The 18,905-nt window shown below is 35.4% G+C and overlaps 1 protein-coding gene across 3 annotated transcripts; it reads right to left on the bottom strand.

Moving 5' to 3' along the window:
- Positions 1 to 528: 528 nt before the first annotated feature.
- Positions 529 to 10,573, bottom strand: LOC145044152 (methyl-CpG-binding domain-containing protein 9-like). 3 transcript variants are annotated; one of them, XM_078992987.1, is made up of 12 exons: positions 9,515 to 10,573; positions 8,147 to 8,571; positions 7,724 to 7,802; positions 7,225 to 7,266; positions 5,797 to 5,841; positions 4,856 to 5,701; positions 4,298 to 4,783; positions 3,306 to 3,965; positions 3,133 to 3,210; positions 2,478 to 2,885; positions 1,294 to 2,133; positions 529 to 892 (listed from the first exon to the last, which is right to left on the bottom strand). In XM_078992987.1, exons 5-12 carry the CDS (start codon positions 5,812 to 5,814, stop codon positions 584 to 586), a joined length of 3,645 nt encoding a protein of 1,214 aa, XP_078849113.1. In that variant the 5' UTR covers positions 5,815 to 5,841; positions 7,225 to 7,266; positions 7,724 to 7,802; positions 8,147 to 8,571; positions 9,515 to 10,573; the 3' UTR covers positions 529 to 583. The 3 variants fall into 3 exon arrangements, with proteins under 3 accessions (XP_078849113.1, XP_078849114.1, XP_078849115.1); XM_078992988.1 differs by lacking the exon at positions 7,225 to 7,266; XM_078992989.1 differs by lacking the exons at positions 7,225 to 7,266; positions 7,724 to 7,802; positions 8,147 to 8,571; positions 9,515 to 10,573 and adding an exon at positions 6,267 to 6,386.
- Between the last annotated feature and the right edge of the window lie 8,332 nt (positions 10,574 to 18,905).

The following is an 18,905-nucleotide window of genomic DNA, read 5'->3' as shown; positions in this document are numbered from 1 at the left end:
TATATATACACACACACGGAGGTAAAATGTCAAACTTCAAAAATTATGTGTCAAGTAACATCCAATGAAACTATATACTATTCCCCAAACCTCATGTGAATTAATATAAGTATATAATAATCATTATCTTTGTAAAATGGATTTTGAATGATTGTTTTAACTTAAAAAATTAATTTTCTGATCATTAATGAAAAATGGCTTCTGCATTGTTGTTTTAATTTGCAAATTTACTTTTATGATAATTAAGTTGGAACCAGGTACAAAGACATGAATACCCTGTGAATTAATATAAGTATATAATAATCATTATCTTTGTAAAATGGATTTTGAATGATTGTTTTAACTTAAAAAATTAATTTTCTGATCATTAATGAAAAATGGCTTCTGCATTGTTGTTTTAATTTGCAAATTTACTTTTATGATAATTAAGTTGGAACCAGGTACAAAGACATGAATACCCTGTCCTCAAAATAACCTTGAAAACTTGTAACTCCGATAAGCTAAAACTTTTGCAAACACGATCTTTCATAAAACACACATATAAACTCCAAACAAAAACTAAAACACGGGATAAACATTCGGATTATGGAGTGATATTTTGGATTTGCTCCTTGATTTCTTGTTTATCTAGTGGTTTCTTTGGTTTCTTTCTTTGTTCATTGGGTTTGTCATCGGGGTGTTTCCGTTTCTTTGATAGTTTTTGGCTGGAAGAGGTGGCGGTGTTGGTTTTCTGGTAGTCAATGGCGGCATCGAGTGTGTAGATACGAAGAGCAAGGGCGGAGATGGTGGATGTCTTGGCAGCAGCCGCCATTGATGACCAGTACCACCACCATGTGTTGTTGATATAATCTGTCTTGATCATGGTTTCCAATACCATAGTTGCTTCAACCATCTGCAATCCAAAAACATAAAAATTAAAAATTAAGAAAATAATAATAATAATAAATAACTAGTATTTTTACTTTGGAATTCATTCAATAAAATACAACTCATGCTTAACTTATTTTCACAAAAATGATGAGAATTCTCACTTTTACTTTATTCAAAGAGAACTAAAACTAACTAGCGGACATGAGGATTATACAAAATTAGAATGTAAATGAAGTGAACATCTGGATAATGTGGAAAATATGAAAAACATCATAAGATAGGATTTTAAAAGGAACATCTGGTGGATGTTCAAGTTATATAGCAATTATGCTTTTTATCAACACCACACAACTTCACACATAATACATGTGTTGTGTATGTGTATGTGTATATATATAAACATGTATGTGTGAGTCATTTTACCTCATATACGCTATTAGCTGATTTAACAAATGCACACCATTCAGACCTCAATTCAGAACTTGCCCTAGACCCTCTTTTTGCTCCATCGGGAAGTGCAGCTTCCATGTCCAACAGATTCATCTTCAACAATCTTAATGTATCACAACCAAGGCTGAGTCGACCGGGTCCCGGTCGATTCACCAAACCCAAATCCAAACCACAATCACACTTGTTCTTCTTATGTTGTTCAAATTCAACATTTGTGAAAAAGGTTTCATGGCATTTAACACAGTGGTATCTACATGGCAAAACGGGTTCCAAACAATCACACCTATGCCATTTTGCCATGTTCTTTCTTCTTGGTTTCTTCACTGAATCTGGATCTGTATTGTATTTCGCCTCCAGCAACTCACTTGCCTTTGTAGCAAGTCCGTTGTTATACGAAAAGACCGTTTCGTCCTTGATAGAATTTGCTCCCGTTTGTTGACCATGTTTTGTGATTGACTTTTGCCACTTTGAGACCGACTTTCTCAATTCTCTTCTGTTCAGATCGTTTCGTTTAAGGTAGTTGATGAGACTCTTGATTTGTTCGTCGGATTGGAATAAACGCCATGTACCGGAATCGGAATCACACATTCCGGTCTCGTTGACGACGATTCCGTGATGTGTGCTTGTGTTTGTGTTTTGGAATCCCCAATAGAATCTGTTCTCAGAATCAATGCCTAAAATTTCCTTGCGTAAAGAGAGCTCTTCATGATTAACATCTGGCTCTTCAATATTCACAACCGGCTCTTTCACATTCGTGCGGATAAGACTGGTTTTCAATAGCTCATCGCATAGAAACTTGAGCAACAAGGTTTTCTGCATAAAGAAAAACGTATGAGTGAATGACCATCTTACCCTTTTGTCAAAAAAGTGATGATGATCAACAAATTATTGTTTATCTGAAAACTGCACAAACTTCTAAATGACAAAACTTTAAAAGTAATATGGCTGGCAAGAAATTACAGATTGGTAGGATTTAGGTAAAGGGTAATAAGGTAAATAGAAAGGTCTAAATGAATGGAAAAGGCAACCCACCTTTCACTTAACATATTAAGAATTTCTATTTGTATTAAGTCAAAAAGAAACACACCTACAATCTTTTTTATAAATCATTTATCCTGACAGGATTAATCTAAAGAAAGAGAAAGAAAAAAACTCACCTTATCTGCATCTAATTCCCAATACTCATTTTCCTTCAAGGCAGTGGCTATATCCAAAAGCTTAATTGTTTCTTCACAATTTTTATCAACAAATTGTAAAATATTTTCAAGATCTTCTGCTTCGTTTTCCTGCTGAGGTGGCACACAAATGGGACAAAACCAGTTGCCTTTTGGGATTTCAGAAAGAGGGGGAGTCAAACAGTATGTGTGATAGTATGCTTCACACCTATCACAAATAAGTACTTTTCCATCATCTTTATTAATCCCACATACATTGCAGATTCTTGTTTCCCAGGGTGCTTCGGGTATTTCAGTTGAAGTTAGAATCTCTTCAAGCTCCTTCTCTATTTCCTCAATAGGTTTTCTGTTCATGCTATCTTCATAAAATCTCCTAAACAGAGTCCCTACCTGCATTAATAAAATCACCTTAAGAAATCTTATGTTATGTTTTTTTAGCCTTATTACAACGTTGTATACATAAGTTAACAGGTTTCTATGCCACGCCCTCGTCCATAAATGTGTAATATAGTGCTGACATGGCAAAAAAAAGTTTGGTGATATCATTTGGACTGTGAGGAAGGATCTGAAAGCACAACATTGTACTATAATAATAATAACAATAACAGATACATGAAAAGTACATTAAGAAACAAACCTCCTTTTCATATCGCGATTTAAAAGTACGTGACATTTTATCCACCAATTTAAATTTCCGGCGTAAGTTAATCCACACCTGAAAATCAAAAAACATTAAAAAATGAATCCACAAAACAATAAAACCTTAAAAACGAAACAAACAAAAAAAAAAGGTTAAAGAAAATATCTAACCTCCTTAACATCCTCAAGATATGCTTCATGTGAAGCACCATATGCCCCATGAAACAATCTCAAATCAATGGTTCTTAAATCAATAGGACGCATCGACACAGATCCAAAAGCAACTTTTAAATAATTATCATTACAATTTAAGTCCCTTCCAACAAGATCAAAAAGATGTTTTTCCTTTTTATCAACAAGAATCTTTTTCTTCTTATCATAAGCTGCTGCCACCTGGCGTAATACCACACGACACTTTTTCATCACTGTATTTGACAACATCTTGGAGGTTTTGATGTCTTCAATTCCCATGCCAGGTGGCGATGCTGTTTGCGGGCCATCGGATACTCTTTTTAAAACATCGATTACGGCTCTCTTAGTGGGCCCAGATGCATTGCCCTTGTACACGTCTTTTGAAATGGAAGCTTCTAGAAGCTTCTTTGCCCATTCGGGTGGGTTTTTCTTTAAAGATTCACGCACACAGTTCCGAATTCGGGACCCCACATTTGTAGGCAGCTTTCTTACTGGATCAAGCACTTTCGCCCACTCTGGAATACTAAAATCTGTTTCCAACCTGTAGTTTTCCAAATTGTCAACTTTAGTCCCTGAAGGTAAAATACTCCTTTCTCTTTTCCGTTTGCCAAACACTTTCTCTACAGCTCTTCCAAGCAACTGCAAAAAAAAAAAAAAAGGCAAAAACAATAATCAGACATTAGACTTGGTGTGAAATTTACATTTTTGGTCCCAGAGTAAAGCCGATTTATTTTTGATTCTTATTTGAGGTTTTTGTAACATTTTTGGTACCTATTATAAGTAAAACGGAATATATTTTTGGAACCAAAACTGCAGAAATTACCTTATACTTGGAGATCAAAAACAGTTATTTTACTTGAAACAGGAACAAAAAATGTTACAAAAACCTTAAATGAGAACCAATATTGCCGAAAATAATAATAATAATCGGAATCAAAACAGTTATTGATTTATATAAGTAATAAATTCACCTGTGCGTCCACATCAGAGCCAGCAACGCCAGCTGGCGATCCAGAGAAAATAGCATCATCACCTTGCAGACAGCGAATGAGCTTCGTCTTATTACCAACAGCAGTGTTCTTAGATCCCATAAACAAGCAAGCCAAGATATATCTTCTAGCCACTTCTGGCCACGTCAGCGGATTAATCGGAAACATTTCTAAATTTACTTTTTTATCCTTGTCCTTCTCTGTATCGTTAGCATCACCGGTTACTTTAAAGGCCTTAGTCAGGAGCTTACTCACTAGCATAGGTAGCATTGCCATGTGGACAGTAGTCAACTTGTCAACCTTATTTTTAACACAATTCATTTCTACTGTTTCCAGAAATGCCCCTGCCCCGTATCCATATGTAACAGGCCATGGGGTAAGATAAAGCTCATTTTCAAGATCTTCATAGGATAAACAATCTTCTTCCACTTCGAGAACTTCTTTAAAACGGCATAAGAACTCATATACCTGTTTAGAAAAGAAGAAAGATCAGAGCATGTTATGAAAAGACAAGAATACCCTTGTACGAATAATACATACCTGAAGAAGGTCACCTGTTGCATTAGAAGACAGCCTTGAGGAAATGAGACTCCCAACAGGAAAAGGCTCCACGTCCTTTATTTTAATTTTTTTATTTGAAATTGTTGAAGATGAATCACGTAAACGATCTTTGCATAATATATATCCTGAACAGGCTTCTACTCCAGGGAGTTGTTCTATAAATTCTTGAACAAACTCAATGTCTAATCCAAATCGATACCCTCTCAGCCAATTTATCAATAATTTTGAAAACTCACGAGTCTCCTTGTCACCATGAATGACAGTCGGCACACTGACACATTGTTGCGAATGTAAAAAGTTCTCCAGATCTATGCTAACCTCCTGCGTGAAATGAACAGATGACAAGAAGCTTAAATCTTCCGCATGCCTACAGTAACACTGTAGGCCACCGTTCCGGTTGATAATTTCTTCGTGAACATCAACAATCATTTTCAGTATCAACTCCCATGTTGAAGATAATGATGACCCTTCAAAATATTGGTCACCGATTACATCTTCATACACCTTCTCATCACCAATGTCGTGATCTATCTCGGTCAGCTCGGTCACAACATTGTCATGCTCCTCAAGGTCTGCTCGACATAGGATAGTTTGACCATATTGAAGAGGTAATTCTGAGCAACTCGACCTTGTGATTTTGAAAAGGGGTCCACCTTGACCGTTATTCGACACCTCACATGTAAAAAGTGAGCCTGTAAGCTTTTCATGCCAACAGGATTTATACCCAATTGGCCAAATATAATTGGCACCGTAGTATAATGGGCTTGCAATGATTTTTCCAAATGAGAGTATATAAAAGTCTTCATATTGGACCGGAAGTTGAACCTAAATGTAAACCATAAACATTATCCAAAATGTAAATAATCGACAAAAAAGAGATGAACTAAAAACGATGGTCAATAGTAAACAATCTGACTTACATTGATCTCGTGTGCCATCAATCTGATATCTAAATGAAGCGGAACCTACGACAAGTGAAACAAGTCAATCAATTGAATTACATTCAAATTCAAATTTAGGGAAATGATATATTTCTGCAAATTGGCAACTATTGATTCGATTTGTCGATCTAAAAGAGAAGATTATTTGGGATCTCACATTACTAATTAAATCATTTGGAAATTGTAACAACTTGAAGTAAAAAATGTCATGCCAACAAACCCACTTAATCCCTAGATTTAATAAAGGTGAATCGCTTCTTGATTTCACCATCAATTCAAAAATAGAGAGTATCTTGAATTGACTAGATTTATGATTGTAAAGGAATGCAAATGACTTAAAACTAGAATACCTAGTTTTTAAGGCTTCATGAAAAAACATTCATCAATAAGTAGAAAATAAGCGATCGATAGATAAATCAATAGAAAAGATATAAAATGAGGACATTCACCTTCTAACCTTCGACCTCCTCTATTAGGATTTGTTGCCTATCTCTCAGATTTAGGGCTTTTAGGGCTCTTAGGGTTTCAGACTTTAAATTGAAATCCTCCTATTAAATAGATGCATTTTATAGACCTACACAGATCAGGTTAAATCAATGAAATCTTACAAAGAGGGTAATATGGTAAATTCACAATACTCGGTCTTTTTACCAATTTAATTGATATGGCAAGCGGCAAAAGACATAATCTATTCAACTCTTTGCTATATAGATTATCGACTTAGTAACAATTACCAAAGTACCCTTAACTTGGAATGCTATATAGATATTCGACTTAGTAACACTTAGGCGCTGTTTGGCAAACTAGTTGAAAAACTATGTTTTATCAATAAGCTATTTGAAGCTAATTTATCAATAAGCTAGCTTATAAGCTACTTTATAAACTATGATAACTACTTTTATGGTTTTACCAAACGCTAAATTACTATAAGCCAGATTATTTTTGCCAAACATGGCCTTAGAAAGATCATTGTAATCTAACCCTGATTTCTCTCACTGTGTGTCTATTGATCTTGATAGAGAAGCCCGAATTTATGTTTCTTTCTTCCTTTTTGTAGGATTTGAACTATGAAATCTTGTTTTGTGTGTTGGAATCAATCTCATGGCATGAGAAAGGCGTTGTTTGGTCACATATTATTTTAGTGTTACAAACAAAAATATTGTTAATAATTATAAAGAAAATGGATATAGATATGAAAAAATGGGAATCATTCCAACATTTCATCCCTTCATGCCAAAACGCACCAACCAACAATATAATGCTGACTTTTTAAGAAGAAATAACACCAAACATATGATGGAGAAAATGAATTTAAATGGTAAAATAATTATTTAAAAGATTTAGTATATTTCATTCCAAATTGGATAAATAAAGCAAACCCACGAATGGAATGGTAATGGATCATACCGTTACTTCATTACATTTTTCCCCATTCCTATCAAGAGAAGCCTATAGCAATAAAAATATGTTATTTTCTTCATTATATTCCACCTCATTATGCAAAGGAATGTTATAGAAAACAAACATAAAACCAAGAACAAGAAAAAAAAAAAACAAACCTTTAATTATTAAAGCAATAAGATAGAAAGAAATTCAACCAATATATTGAAATGACCGGAAGGATAATCAAACAAACATGACAAGAAATAAGTTATAAGAATATAAAACTACGAAGAAGAAATATATACATTGTTCCTAGTTACGCAAATTAAATAGATTGACCATAACTATAACTAATAACAAAGTTCAATTATTACGGAGGCTTATGTTTCACAATGTACACTTTATATAAAAACAGAATTTAGATTTCAACTTCGATACAAAAATCTTCTACAATTTAGATTTTCTTACCAAAACAAAGAGAACCAGAGAAATAATAATAATATTGATAATAATAACTTGATACCTTCAATTGCCATTGCAAGTAGCCAAATCTTTGATATGATTGTGCCTTCTATGCATATCCATTTACCAAAAACAACTACCTGTTATGATTTCAAAATTGCTTCATTAGTAATGTGAAATCCCAAATAATCTTCTTTTGTTAGATTGAAAATTTGAATTAGTAGTTGCATATTTAAAGAAATAAATCAATTCCCCAATTATCGTTTTGATTGCACTTCAAATGAATGGTTTTGTTACAATTGTTTTAGGGCCAGATTCATTTAGATATCAGATTGATTACACATAAGATTGAGGTATGTTCATTTTTCTGCTGTCACATTAGGTTTTTGTCAATTATGTTCATTTTGGAAGATGTTTGTTTACCATCAATTATAAGTCTTGTTGGCACGGAAAAATATAAGTCTTGTTGGCATGAAAAGCTTACCGGCTCACTTTTTACATGTGAGGTGTCGAATAACGGTCAAGGTGGACCCCTTTTCAAAATCACAATGTCCAGTTGCTCAGAATTACATCTTCAATATGGTCAAACTATTCTATGTCGAGCAGACCTTGAGGACCATGACAATGTTGTGACCGAGCTGACCGAGATAGATCACGACATTGGTGATGAGATAGTGTATGAAAATGTAATCGGTGACCAATATATTAAAGGGTCATCCCTATCTTCAACATGAGAGTTATTATTGAAAATGATTGTTGATGTTCACGAAGAATTTTATCAACTGGAACGGCAATGTCCACGAGTGTGTTACTGTAGACATGCGGAAGATTTGAACTTCTTATCATCTGTTTATTCTATGCGCCACGCCAGCATAGATCTGGAGAACTTTTTGAGTGTCAATGTGCAATCTGTCGTTAAAGGTGACAGAGACTAGTGAGTTTTTAGAGTTGTTAAAAATTTGGTTGAGAGGGATGTATATTATGCAAAGATCATTACTTGATTCATATTTAACAACTTCAAATAAAAATAACTTACTTTCTCTTTTACATTCCACTCATCAGTGAAACCAAAATATGCAGAGTACGTTATTTTTTAAAAAAAAGCATAACAATCAAGAACAATAAAAAATAAACTTTATGAAAGAAAAACACAACTTCAATTATTAAAGCAATAAGAAAAACATAAAAGCAGCCAAGAAACTGAAATGACATTTTTTTCAGTGCAAAAAGGAATGTGAGGTTAATAATAAGGATGAACAAGAAGATAAAATTCAAATAAAACGAGAAGAAATAAGTACTAAGAATATTAAATACAAAACCAGAAATATATTTAGATTTTAGACGGTCAAATGTTGCGCAAAATAAATAGATTGAGCATAACCAGTTAAGTAGTCCGGGAGCTTATGTTTCCTATATTTATTTTATATAAGTATTTCGCGCCAAATTATCTCAATTCAATATATTTATTTCGGTAGCTTATTTTCTTATCAATCCTGTTAAGAAAACCAAAAGCAATTATGAAGCCACATATCTACAATACATGAGACTTACATTATCATTTACTATTATTACTCAATACTATCACAGCTAGGTTTCATATAGCAATGGACATTATTGTATAATAATCACTATGACAAGAATCATGTTAAAGATGAATGTTTTATCAACTGCAAGGTGACTAATTTATTCTTTCATAAAAGAAATTATGCACTAATTGATCTAATTTAACAAATCAGAAATTTTCAATCCTTATCGATTTTCTTGTTAGTTGGACTAACCCATTTGGCATCACAATTCAGATTTCCTTTTTAAAACACAGAGAACCAGAAAATTAATAGTAATAACTTGATACCTTCAATTTTCGTTTCCGAGAGAAGTAGGCTAGGATTTGATACCTAACGTACAACGATCATAAAGCAGCCTATCAATCAACCACTATCCGCATATCCCCAGACCAAGAACACCTACAGTGGCGCCGCCTCCATTCCCGCCCACTCAAAAGGGAAACCGCATGGCGAAGCGTCAGATTCTCCAAGAAGAATCCCCAGTGTATGGTCTCCGGTGGCAATTGGAGACACATCGTTATGAAATGATCTGAATAAGAAGAAAGCCGCGTCTTCTATGCCATTGAGTTCCAAAGAGGCGTGACGAAAATAGTTCCGTCATCCAACCAGGTTTCCAGGCGACATGGCCGCCATTGTTTTGTTTACCAATAGGTATATTCGGCACTTCAGATAGCAGCTTTGGGTTCCCTTTTATTCATTTTCTAAAGAGAAAGTTATATGAATAGTCCCTATGGTTTGAAATAGTTTGTCATTTGGTCTTTAACTTCTTTTTAAACATGGAAGGTATTATGATCTGTTTTTTTTCTATGTTTCTGAGTTTTTATGTTTCTGATCACTCGCATCCGACAACTACCGTTAGCCAATTCCGCCAACCACGGTCAACCCACTTCAGTAGCCTCCGGCAATCGAGACAAAACAAAATCAAAACATACAACCAAAATAATATCTGAAATTAAACCTAAAATGCCACTTGGAACACGTAACTTTCTCGCCATCATCTTCATTTATTCAACAAGATCTTCAACCCGTTAAATGAACCGGAAGATCCAAACCACACAAATTATTAAAACCTTATTGATTCTTATCACTAAGAAATGATATCATCAAATTAGAGTACTAAAAATAAACAAAATCGAGCTACTAACTTAGGACCTACCAAACGTCATGTCAATTGACACTTTAATTTTGTAAATTACATGTGGATAAAGTGTTTAATAACTTACATATTCTCGCCAAGGAAAGTATATGACACAACCGGTTCAAAAAAAGAAGAGAGGCCATGCTGTTGTGAACCTTGGAATTTGTTTAGATGTTATTTGCTACGAAAGAATAACAATACACGACGGCAAAACTTGTTAACTACACCCTTGCGGTCAAGAGGAGGCCAACGGTAGCCATGGCTTCTTGACCAAATCTGCAGCCCTCATTTTCTATCCGGTGGTTTGTGGATTTTTCGAAAAAGACTTGCAATGGTGGGTGATTTTAGAAGGGCGAAAAAAAAACAACATTTTTACAAAGAAAGAGGGTAGAGATGGAAATGAGAGAGAGAATAACATTAGGTGTCGGAGTTAAATAACATATTAATATTTTTCTGTACTTAATAATAACATAAAATATAGAATTAAATAATAATAATAATAATAATAATAATAATAATAATAATAAGATAGAATAGGTTTTTTTGGGTATGATATGACCAAAAACGCACCAAAACTAAACCATATGGACCTTCCAAGTTAAAAACAAAAATAAGAACTAAACACATAAACTATCCAAATCACATGTAATTTGACACAAGGTAGGATATATGTATCAAAAATAAAAATAAAAAAAAAATATTTTTGAGGAAATTATACAATTTTTCATTGGTTCAAGTGTCAAATTATACCTTTAGAACATATTTTCAAAAATTAACTTTGATCCTTCATCATACATATAAAAGTTGCACGCTTCGTCCAGATAGACGGTTTTGATGCAGTTTTAATTTGTACCACATCTGAAATAACCATAATGCCTTTTAAATAAGTTTCCTAATTTTTGTTAATGTTTTTTGTAACATCCCACAAATTGTAAGGTAAAATTTTCATTTTTAATTCAACCATAAACACCATTTAGTCTTTTTCATCATCAAAAGTATATCAGATTAAAAATATTATTAGAGTACAATACCAAAATCATAAAGTTGCGAAAACATGAGTGGATGCATTATGATCAAGTCGGGCTCTTCCCTTTCGAACTAGAAGTACCTGAAACCATAACCATAAAACCGTAAGCACAAAGGTTACTGAGTTCCCCAAAATACCACATAACATACATACAATAGGCCTTGCCCCTACAATCATCGAGCCCCAACCCGGAATACAAACAAACACATACAAGACATGATAGAGTCACTAAGACAACTACCATAACACATCCTAGTGGGTCGGCATTAGTGCCTTCGGCCCACGAGTTGTAATGTCCCGAAACCTCATGGTAAAAAATTAATTTTTAATATACTCAAAACACCAATTCTCTTTTAATCGAACATTTAGAAGTATAACATAATAAAATAGTTATCATAGTACAATCCCAAAATCACTAATGCCAAGGCCTGCCCCCTAGTCTTCTGATAAAATAAGCCAATGGGCCCGTATTGGTGCCTTCGACCCAAAGTACAATAAGGAGACTCACCTCAAACCAAGATAACCGAACACTTGAATCGTTACTACTGAAAATGTCACACTAACATCATCGAAATAATATTCCATAAATAAGTGACTCCCAATCCAAACGAGAATTCTAGTCCAATAAACAAACTTTCAGGGTAAAAGTCCATTTTACCCTTTTCCTTACTTTGCCAAAATTCAAAGACCAATCCACTAGCATCATAAGCATAAACCCCTTAAATGGCACCACACGGCCCAATGAGTCCCAAATATCCAAATTGTGCTCAAACCCATCACGGGGCTAACCCGAGAAGGGCCAATATCCTAAAAGGCCTAAAATATCCAATGGTCAACTCTGGTCAAACTTTTGGTCAAAGGTCCAATGTCAAAAAACTCAATGAATCTAGAAAACGCAACAGTTCACGTACTCAATTGGTACGCTCAGCATACACCCACTAGACTCATTAACGGTCGTCTACTAGGAGGTATGCCTTGCGTACTCCCCTTGCCCACAATCTACTTAGAAAAAGATCTTAATCCTTTAAGCCAAAACATCTAATGCTCAGATCTAGTTCGAAACATGCTTTAATCCATAAAGTTGTTAACTTTGAGCTTTTACATGGCCTAATGGGTCCCAAATCGATTGGAGAAGAAGGCCTGAATCAAGTCCAAGAATGGAGAAAAGAACAAAAGTTTAATCGTTGAATGTTGACGTCGGCACAACCTTGCAGGCGTGATTGTAGTCTTTAAAATCGCAAGCATGATTTTTTAGGGGAATAGGGAGATGGACCGTGAATAGATGGATAGCAGAGTTGCACTTGGATTTAAATGGAGCATCTTACAATTTGGGGCCCTAAGCCTTACCTTTACAGATTGAAGCATAAGCTCGGCCATGGTAGCAAGGATGACATTCAAGTTCAACACCATGATGAGGATGAAGACTTCATTGATCTTGATGAGGAACAAAACAACATAGGGATGGATAAAACAGAGTGGCAAAGTGAAATTCAGATTGAATTTGAATCTGCAACCAAAAGACATTGTTTGATGACGTCCGCATTACTGGATTGGCTGATAGCAAAAACCCAGGTTGTGCAAAAAATGGTGTGTAAACATTGCAATATAAAGTCTACAAGCTCTTACGCTGGAATTCACACCCATTTTTTTGGTATTGTGCCTGGAAAAAGGGATGATATTAGAAGATGGCCCGCTATATTGAATGATCGAGAGAAGTATCTAAGATTGTAACAGAAGGTGAAGGAGGTTGAAAAGGTCAGAATGTCAAAATCATTAAAAAGTTTTGTGATTAGTAAAAAACTGAATTCTTCATCTTCATCCTCCAAGAAACCAACCGAAATATCTTTTAGCATAATGGAGAGAAATCTTGTTGATTTTGAAAATCATGAGGGGCTTATGTGCTAATGGATTTTTTTTTAATGTTTTAAGGAATCCAAATCTTTGTTAGATGAAAATAGTTATTAGAGTACAATCCCAAAATCATAAAGTTATGAAAACATGAGTGGATGCGCTGTGATCAAGTCGGGCTCTTCCCTTTTGAACTAGAAGTACCTGAAACCATAACTATAAAACTATAAGCACAAAGCTTACTGAGTTCCCCAAAATACCACATAACACACTTATAATGGGCCTTGCCCCTGCAACCATCGGGCCCAGCCCGGTATACATACAAAAAAATACAAGACATGCAAGAGTACCTAAGACCATTACCATAACACTTCCTAGTGGGTCGGCATTAGTGCCTTCGGCCCACGAGTTGTAATGTCCCGAAAACCTCATGGTAAAAAATTCATTTTTAATATACTCAAAACACCAATTTTCTTTTACTCGAACACTTAGAAGTATAACATAATAAAATCATTATCAGAGTACAATCCCAAATTCATTAATGCTAAAGTCTGCCCCCTAGTCTTCTGATAACATAAGCCAATGGGCCCGCATTAGTGCCTTCGACCCATAGTATAGTAAGGAGACTCTCCTCAAACCAAGATAACCGAATACTTGAACCGCTACTACTGAAAATGTCACACTGACATTATCGAAATAATATTCCATAAATAATTGACTCCCGATCCAAACGAAAATTCTAGTCCAATAAACAAACTTTTAGGGTAAAAGTCCATTTTACCCTTTTCCTTACTTTGCCAAAATCCAAAGACCAATCCACTAGCATCATAAGCATAAATCCCTTAATTAAATGGCACCACAAGGCCCAATGAGTCCCAAATATCCAAATTGGGCCCAAACCAATCATGGGTCTAATCCCAAGAAGGCCCAATATTCAAAAAGGCCTAAAATATCCAATGGTCAACCCTGGGCAAACTTTTGTTCAAAGGTCCAATGTAAAAATAAAAAAAAAACAAAAAAAAAACTCTATGAATCTAGAAAACCCAACAGATTGAGTAGTTTACGCGTACTCAATTGGTACGCTCAGCATACACCCACTAGACTCATTACCGGTCGTCTACTAGGAGGTATGCCTTGCGTACTCCCCTTCCCCACAATCTACTTAGAAAAAGGTCTTAATCCTTCAAGCCAAAACATCTAATGCTCAGATCTAGTTCGAAAACATGCTTTAATCCATAAAGTTGTTAACTTTGAGCTTTTACATGGCCTATTGGGTCCCAAATCGATTGGAGAAGAAGGCCTGAATCAAGTCCGAGAATGGAGAAAAGAACAAAAGTTTAATCGTTGAATGTTGACGTCGGCACAACCTTGCAGGCGTGATTGTAGTCTTTAAAATCGCAAGCATGATTTTTTCAGGGGAATAGGGAGATGGACCGTGAATAGATGGATTGCAAAGCTGCACTTGAAGATAAATGGACCATCTTACAATTTGGGGCCCTAAGCCTTACCTTTACAGATTGAAGCATAAGCTCGGCCATGGTAGCAAGGATGACATTCAAGTTCAACACCATGATGAGGATGAAGACTTCACTGATATTGATGAGGAACAAAACAACATATGGATGGATAAAACAGAGTGGAAAAGTGAAATTCATATTGAATCTCAATCTGCAACCAAAAGCCATTGTTTGATGAAGTCCGCATTACTGGATTGGCTGATAGCAAAAACCCAGGTTGTGCAAAAAAATGGTGTGTAAACATTGCAATATAAAGTCTACAAGCTCTTCCACTCGAATTCACACCTAGTTTTTTGGTCTTGTGCTTGGAAAGAGGGATGATATCAGAAGATGCCCCGCTATATTGAATGATCGAGAGAAGTATCTAAGAATGTAACAGAAGGTGCAGGAGGCTGAAAAGGTCGGAATGTCAAAATCATTAAAAAGTTTTATGATTAGTAAAAAATGAATTCTTCATCTTCATCCTCCAAGAAACCAATCGAAATATCTTTTGGCGTATTGGAGAGAAATCTTGTTGATTTTGAAAATCATGAGGGGATTATGTTTTAAGGAATCCACATCTTTGTGAGATGGTGAATGCAATTAATACGGAACCAAATGGTTACAAACCTCCTTCAAGTGAGTAAGCTAAAACAACTTTACTTGATGAATGTGTACGATACGTTGAAAATGAAATCACACCGTTCAAGGACACATGGTATTCGCAAGGGGTGTCTATTGTCTCTGATGGCTAGTCTAATGTCAAGCATGAACCGCTCATCAATGTGCTTGTTGTAAACAATAGGGGGTGATGTTTATGTATTCTAATGACTTTTATGAGGTCGAAAAAACAGGAGTTACGATTGCAAATTTTTGCAAGGGGCTATTGATGTAGTTGGATCAAGAAATGTTTTTCAACTTGTCACCGACGACGCCTCAAATTGTAAAGCCACCAGAAGAGAAATTAAAAAGGTAAATAAACATATCTTCTGCTCTCCATGTTCTGTTCACACCCTGAGCTTAATTTTTAAAGACCTTGAACAAAAATTTTACTGGTTGATGGATACATACAAGAAAGGAAAAAGAATTGTCTAATATTTTCGCAAGCACTCTCAAGTCTTGACTATGTTTAGGGAAAACTCTAATTTTGAGTTGTTAAAAGTGGGGAAGACTAGATTTTCTTCACACTTTGTTTTGTTAAAAAGATTAGTGGAGTGTCGGGAGGCTCAGCTACTACAATCTTACTTAACTCGTGGAGGGATTGGGTTAAACAAGGTGACGAGAACACCAGAAGAGTCGGACTTAGTGTTGTTGAAACCATAAGAAATGATGAATTCTGGGAAGTTACTGATAATATTGTTGCAATAAAAAAACCAAATTTTTTAATGATAAAGTTTTGTCATGGTGATGGTCCTAAAATAGGAGAAATATAAGAGAAAATGTACAATATGCTAGGAGATATTAAAGATGTGATGTAAGTTAACCTATATGCTTCTTATTACTCTAAGGTTAAGAGTATTGTTTTAACAAGATGGAAAAAATGACCATTCCTTTACATTGTGTAGGATTTGCATTGAATCCACGATTTTATGATAAACATTATCTGCAACAGTTAGCCCCAAGTGGAATACCACAAAAAGCTCCAAATCTTAACTAAGAAGTTATACTAGGTGTGATGAAAGCCTTTGAAAGAATCACTAAAAATGAAGACGAAGAACGTGTTTTGCGAGAACAGTTTGCAAGTTTTCATATAAAGAAAGGACTTTATTCCATGGTAGCAACACAAATAGAGGCAGTGACAATGGAACCAATCGACTGGTGGACAAGTTGTGGTTCAAAAACCCCAGAACTGGCAGATGTTGCTAAAAAGGTACTGTCACAACCTATAAGTAGCTCTTCAGCAGAGCAAATTTGGAGTACTTATTCATATATTCACAATGTGAAGAGAAACTGTCTCAACTGTAAGACGACGAATAAATTGGTATATATTCATTCAAATATTCGGCTGCAATCTCGTTTCTCTAAAGAGGACAATCAGGCCCTCATAAAAAGTGGGACATTGATCCTGATAACACAAACTTGGAAGGTTCAAGTACAAGATTGGAACATATGCAGTGGGAAAATTTAGTTGAACATGTTGTTGACAACGGGAATGGAAAAAGACAGAGGAAAGAGTAATTTTAAATGGTTATGTGACTCAATTAATTTGAACTTTTTGAAGTTTTTTGTCTAATAGGTTACGTACTAAAGAATTTTTATTGATATTAAATATTTTATTATTAATATCAAAATATTTTGTTTGAATTTAGAGTGTTGGACTTAATGATTTTTTTTATGTGGTACATCAATGGTACATCGTACCCAGTCGAACCTTTGGTCCTTCTCTTTGGCTTAAACCCCTCCCTTAGCTTGGTTTTGGCATTTAAGAGCTTGCATGCACGTAAAGTTTGCAACATTACGTGGAAACAATGCCCTAGGAGGCTAGATCTGTAATTTGGAGCTTTGGGGTAGCTTAAAAATGTCTAAACACAAAAAGGACCGAAGGGACTCGAGTCCCTTAGCCAACTCGACGAGTCGGGTAAGGTTTACCCGTTTTCAAGATTTTGAGTGATTTCGGTGAAAGATTAGAGTTTTCGGCCTATATGAGTTTTCGTTCTTCTTGACATTAAGGAAGTCGATGAGTTACTCAGGTAACTCGCCGAGTTGACGAATTACTTAGGCAACTCGGCGAGTTGTTGGATGCACTCGACGAGCTGGGGTCAACATGGACTGTTGACTTGGACTTAAGGTTGACCAAGTTTGACTTTAAGGCTGTTTATGGTATTTTGGGATTTTGACAAGTTGATCACATAATGGTTATAGGCAGTTGAGTTGGAACTGCGCATTGGGACTCATCTGATCCTATTTTATCAGTTCAGCATTCTTGAGAGGTGAGTCTCCTCACCATACCAATAGGTCGAAGGCACCAAGGCCGACCCATTTGTGATAAGTGGTACACTAGCTGAAGTTGTATTATGTGATATGATAATTGGTTATGTGCTAGGGAGTATGCTAGTTTTATATGTGGTATGCTCGTATGGAAATTCATGGCGGTTCCCATGGTAATATGCTAAGACCATGAGGAGGTTCCTATGGCATTTAGTATAAGTCCTTGGAGGGTTTCCATGACTTCCTAGTTTGTTTACATGTTTAGTCTATATGATATTTATATGCTTAAGGAAGACCATGCGGAGGTTCCCATGATAATGAGCCAAGACCACTTAGGGGTTCCAGTGGCAGCTAGTAAAAGACCACGCGGGGGTTTCCTGTGGCACTTGGTGTAAAAACTTGGATGGCGTCAACGACATCCCTATATGTTTATATGTGTGGCTTACGTGGTTCATATAGCTTTTGTAGCGAATATAATTATGTGATTATGTGGATTATGTGGGGTATGCTCTAGGGAACTCACTAAGCATTAACTTACAGTTTGTTAATCTATTTCTGGTACTTCTAAACCTAAGTGCAAGGGCAAGGTATGATAGTGCGGCATGCACTCTTCCGAGCGTTTTTATGAGACACTCTGATATTGGAAATAAAATTGTAGCTGTTATGAATTTGAAAACAATTGTTCTTGAGATTTTGTGATTTAATGGAAATGTTTTGACTATTTGAAAATGAAATTTTCTTTGAAAATTTGAGTCGTTACACAAATATTCGGCTTCAATCTCGTTTCTCTGAAGAGTACAAATCATGCCCTCAAAAAAAGTGGGACATTGATCCTGATAACACAAACTTGGAAGGTTCGAGTACAAGATTGGAGCATATGCAGTGGGAAAAGTTAGTTGAAGAGGTTGTTGACAACGGGAATGGTAAAAGATAGAGGAGAGAGGGATTTTAAAGGGTTATGTGACTCAATTATTTTGAACTTTTTGAAGTTTTTTTCTAATGGGTTACGTACTAAAGAATTTTTATTGAATATTAAATATTTTATTATTAATATCAAAATATTTTGAGAGCGTCTCGCTATTAAAAAAAAAAAAGGTTTATGTAATCGGAAAAATGGTTACAAAACGACTTCTGGCATCACCGAAAGGATCGAAACCACATTCGTAGGCCGAAGAGATTTATGCTCGCATACGGAGTCTCCAGAGCCATGATTACTACAACCTTCCTCCCCAGAATAATCC

This window comes from Lactuca saligna, chromosome 4, assembly GCF_052625555.1.
Source record: "Lactuca saligna cultivar CGN05327 chromosome 4, ASM5262555v1, whole genome shotgun sequence".
NCBI lineage: Eukaryota > Viridiplantae > Streptophyta > Magnoliopsida > Asterales > Asteraceae > Lactuca > Lactuca saligna.
The sequence above is the reverse complement of the archived record's forward strand: the minus strand, read 5'-3'. Positions and strand labels throughout refer to the sequence as shown.

What these genes read in the sequence shown, in the direction of transcription:
- LOC145044152 (XM_078992987.1), bottom strand. An exon ending in GCTCTGATGTGGACGCACAG is followed by an intron (nt 3,966 to 4,297) that starts GTGAATTTATTA and finishes TTTTTTTTGCAG; the next exon opens with TTGCTTGGAAGAGCTGTAGA. An exon ending in CAGCTAATAGCGTATATGAG is followed by an intron (nt 893 to 1,293) that starts GTAAAATGACTC and finishes TTTGGATTGCAG; the next exon opens with ATGGTTGAAGCAACTATGGT.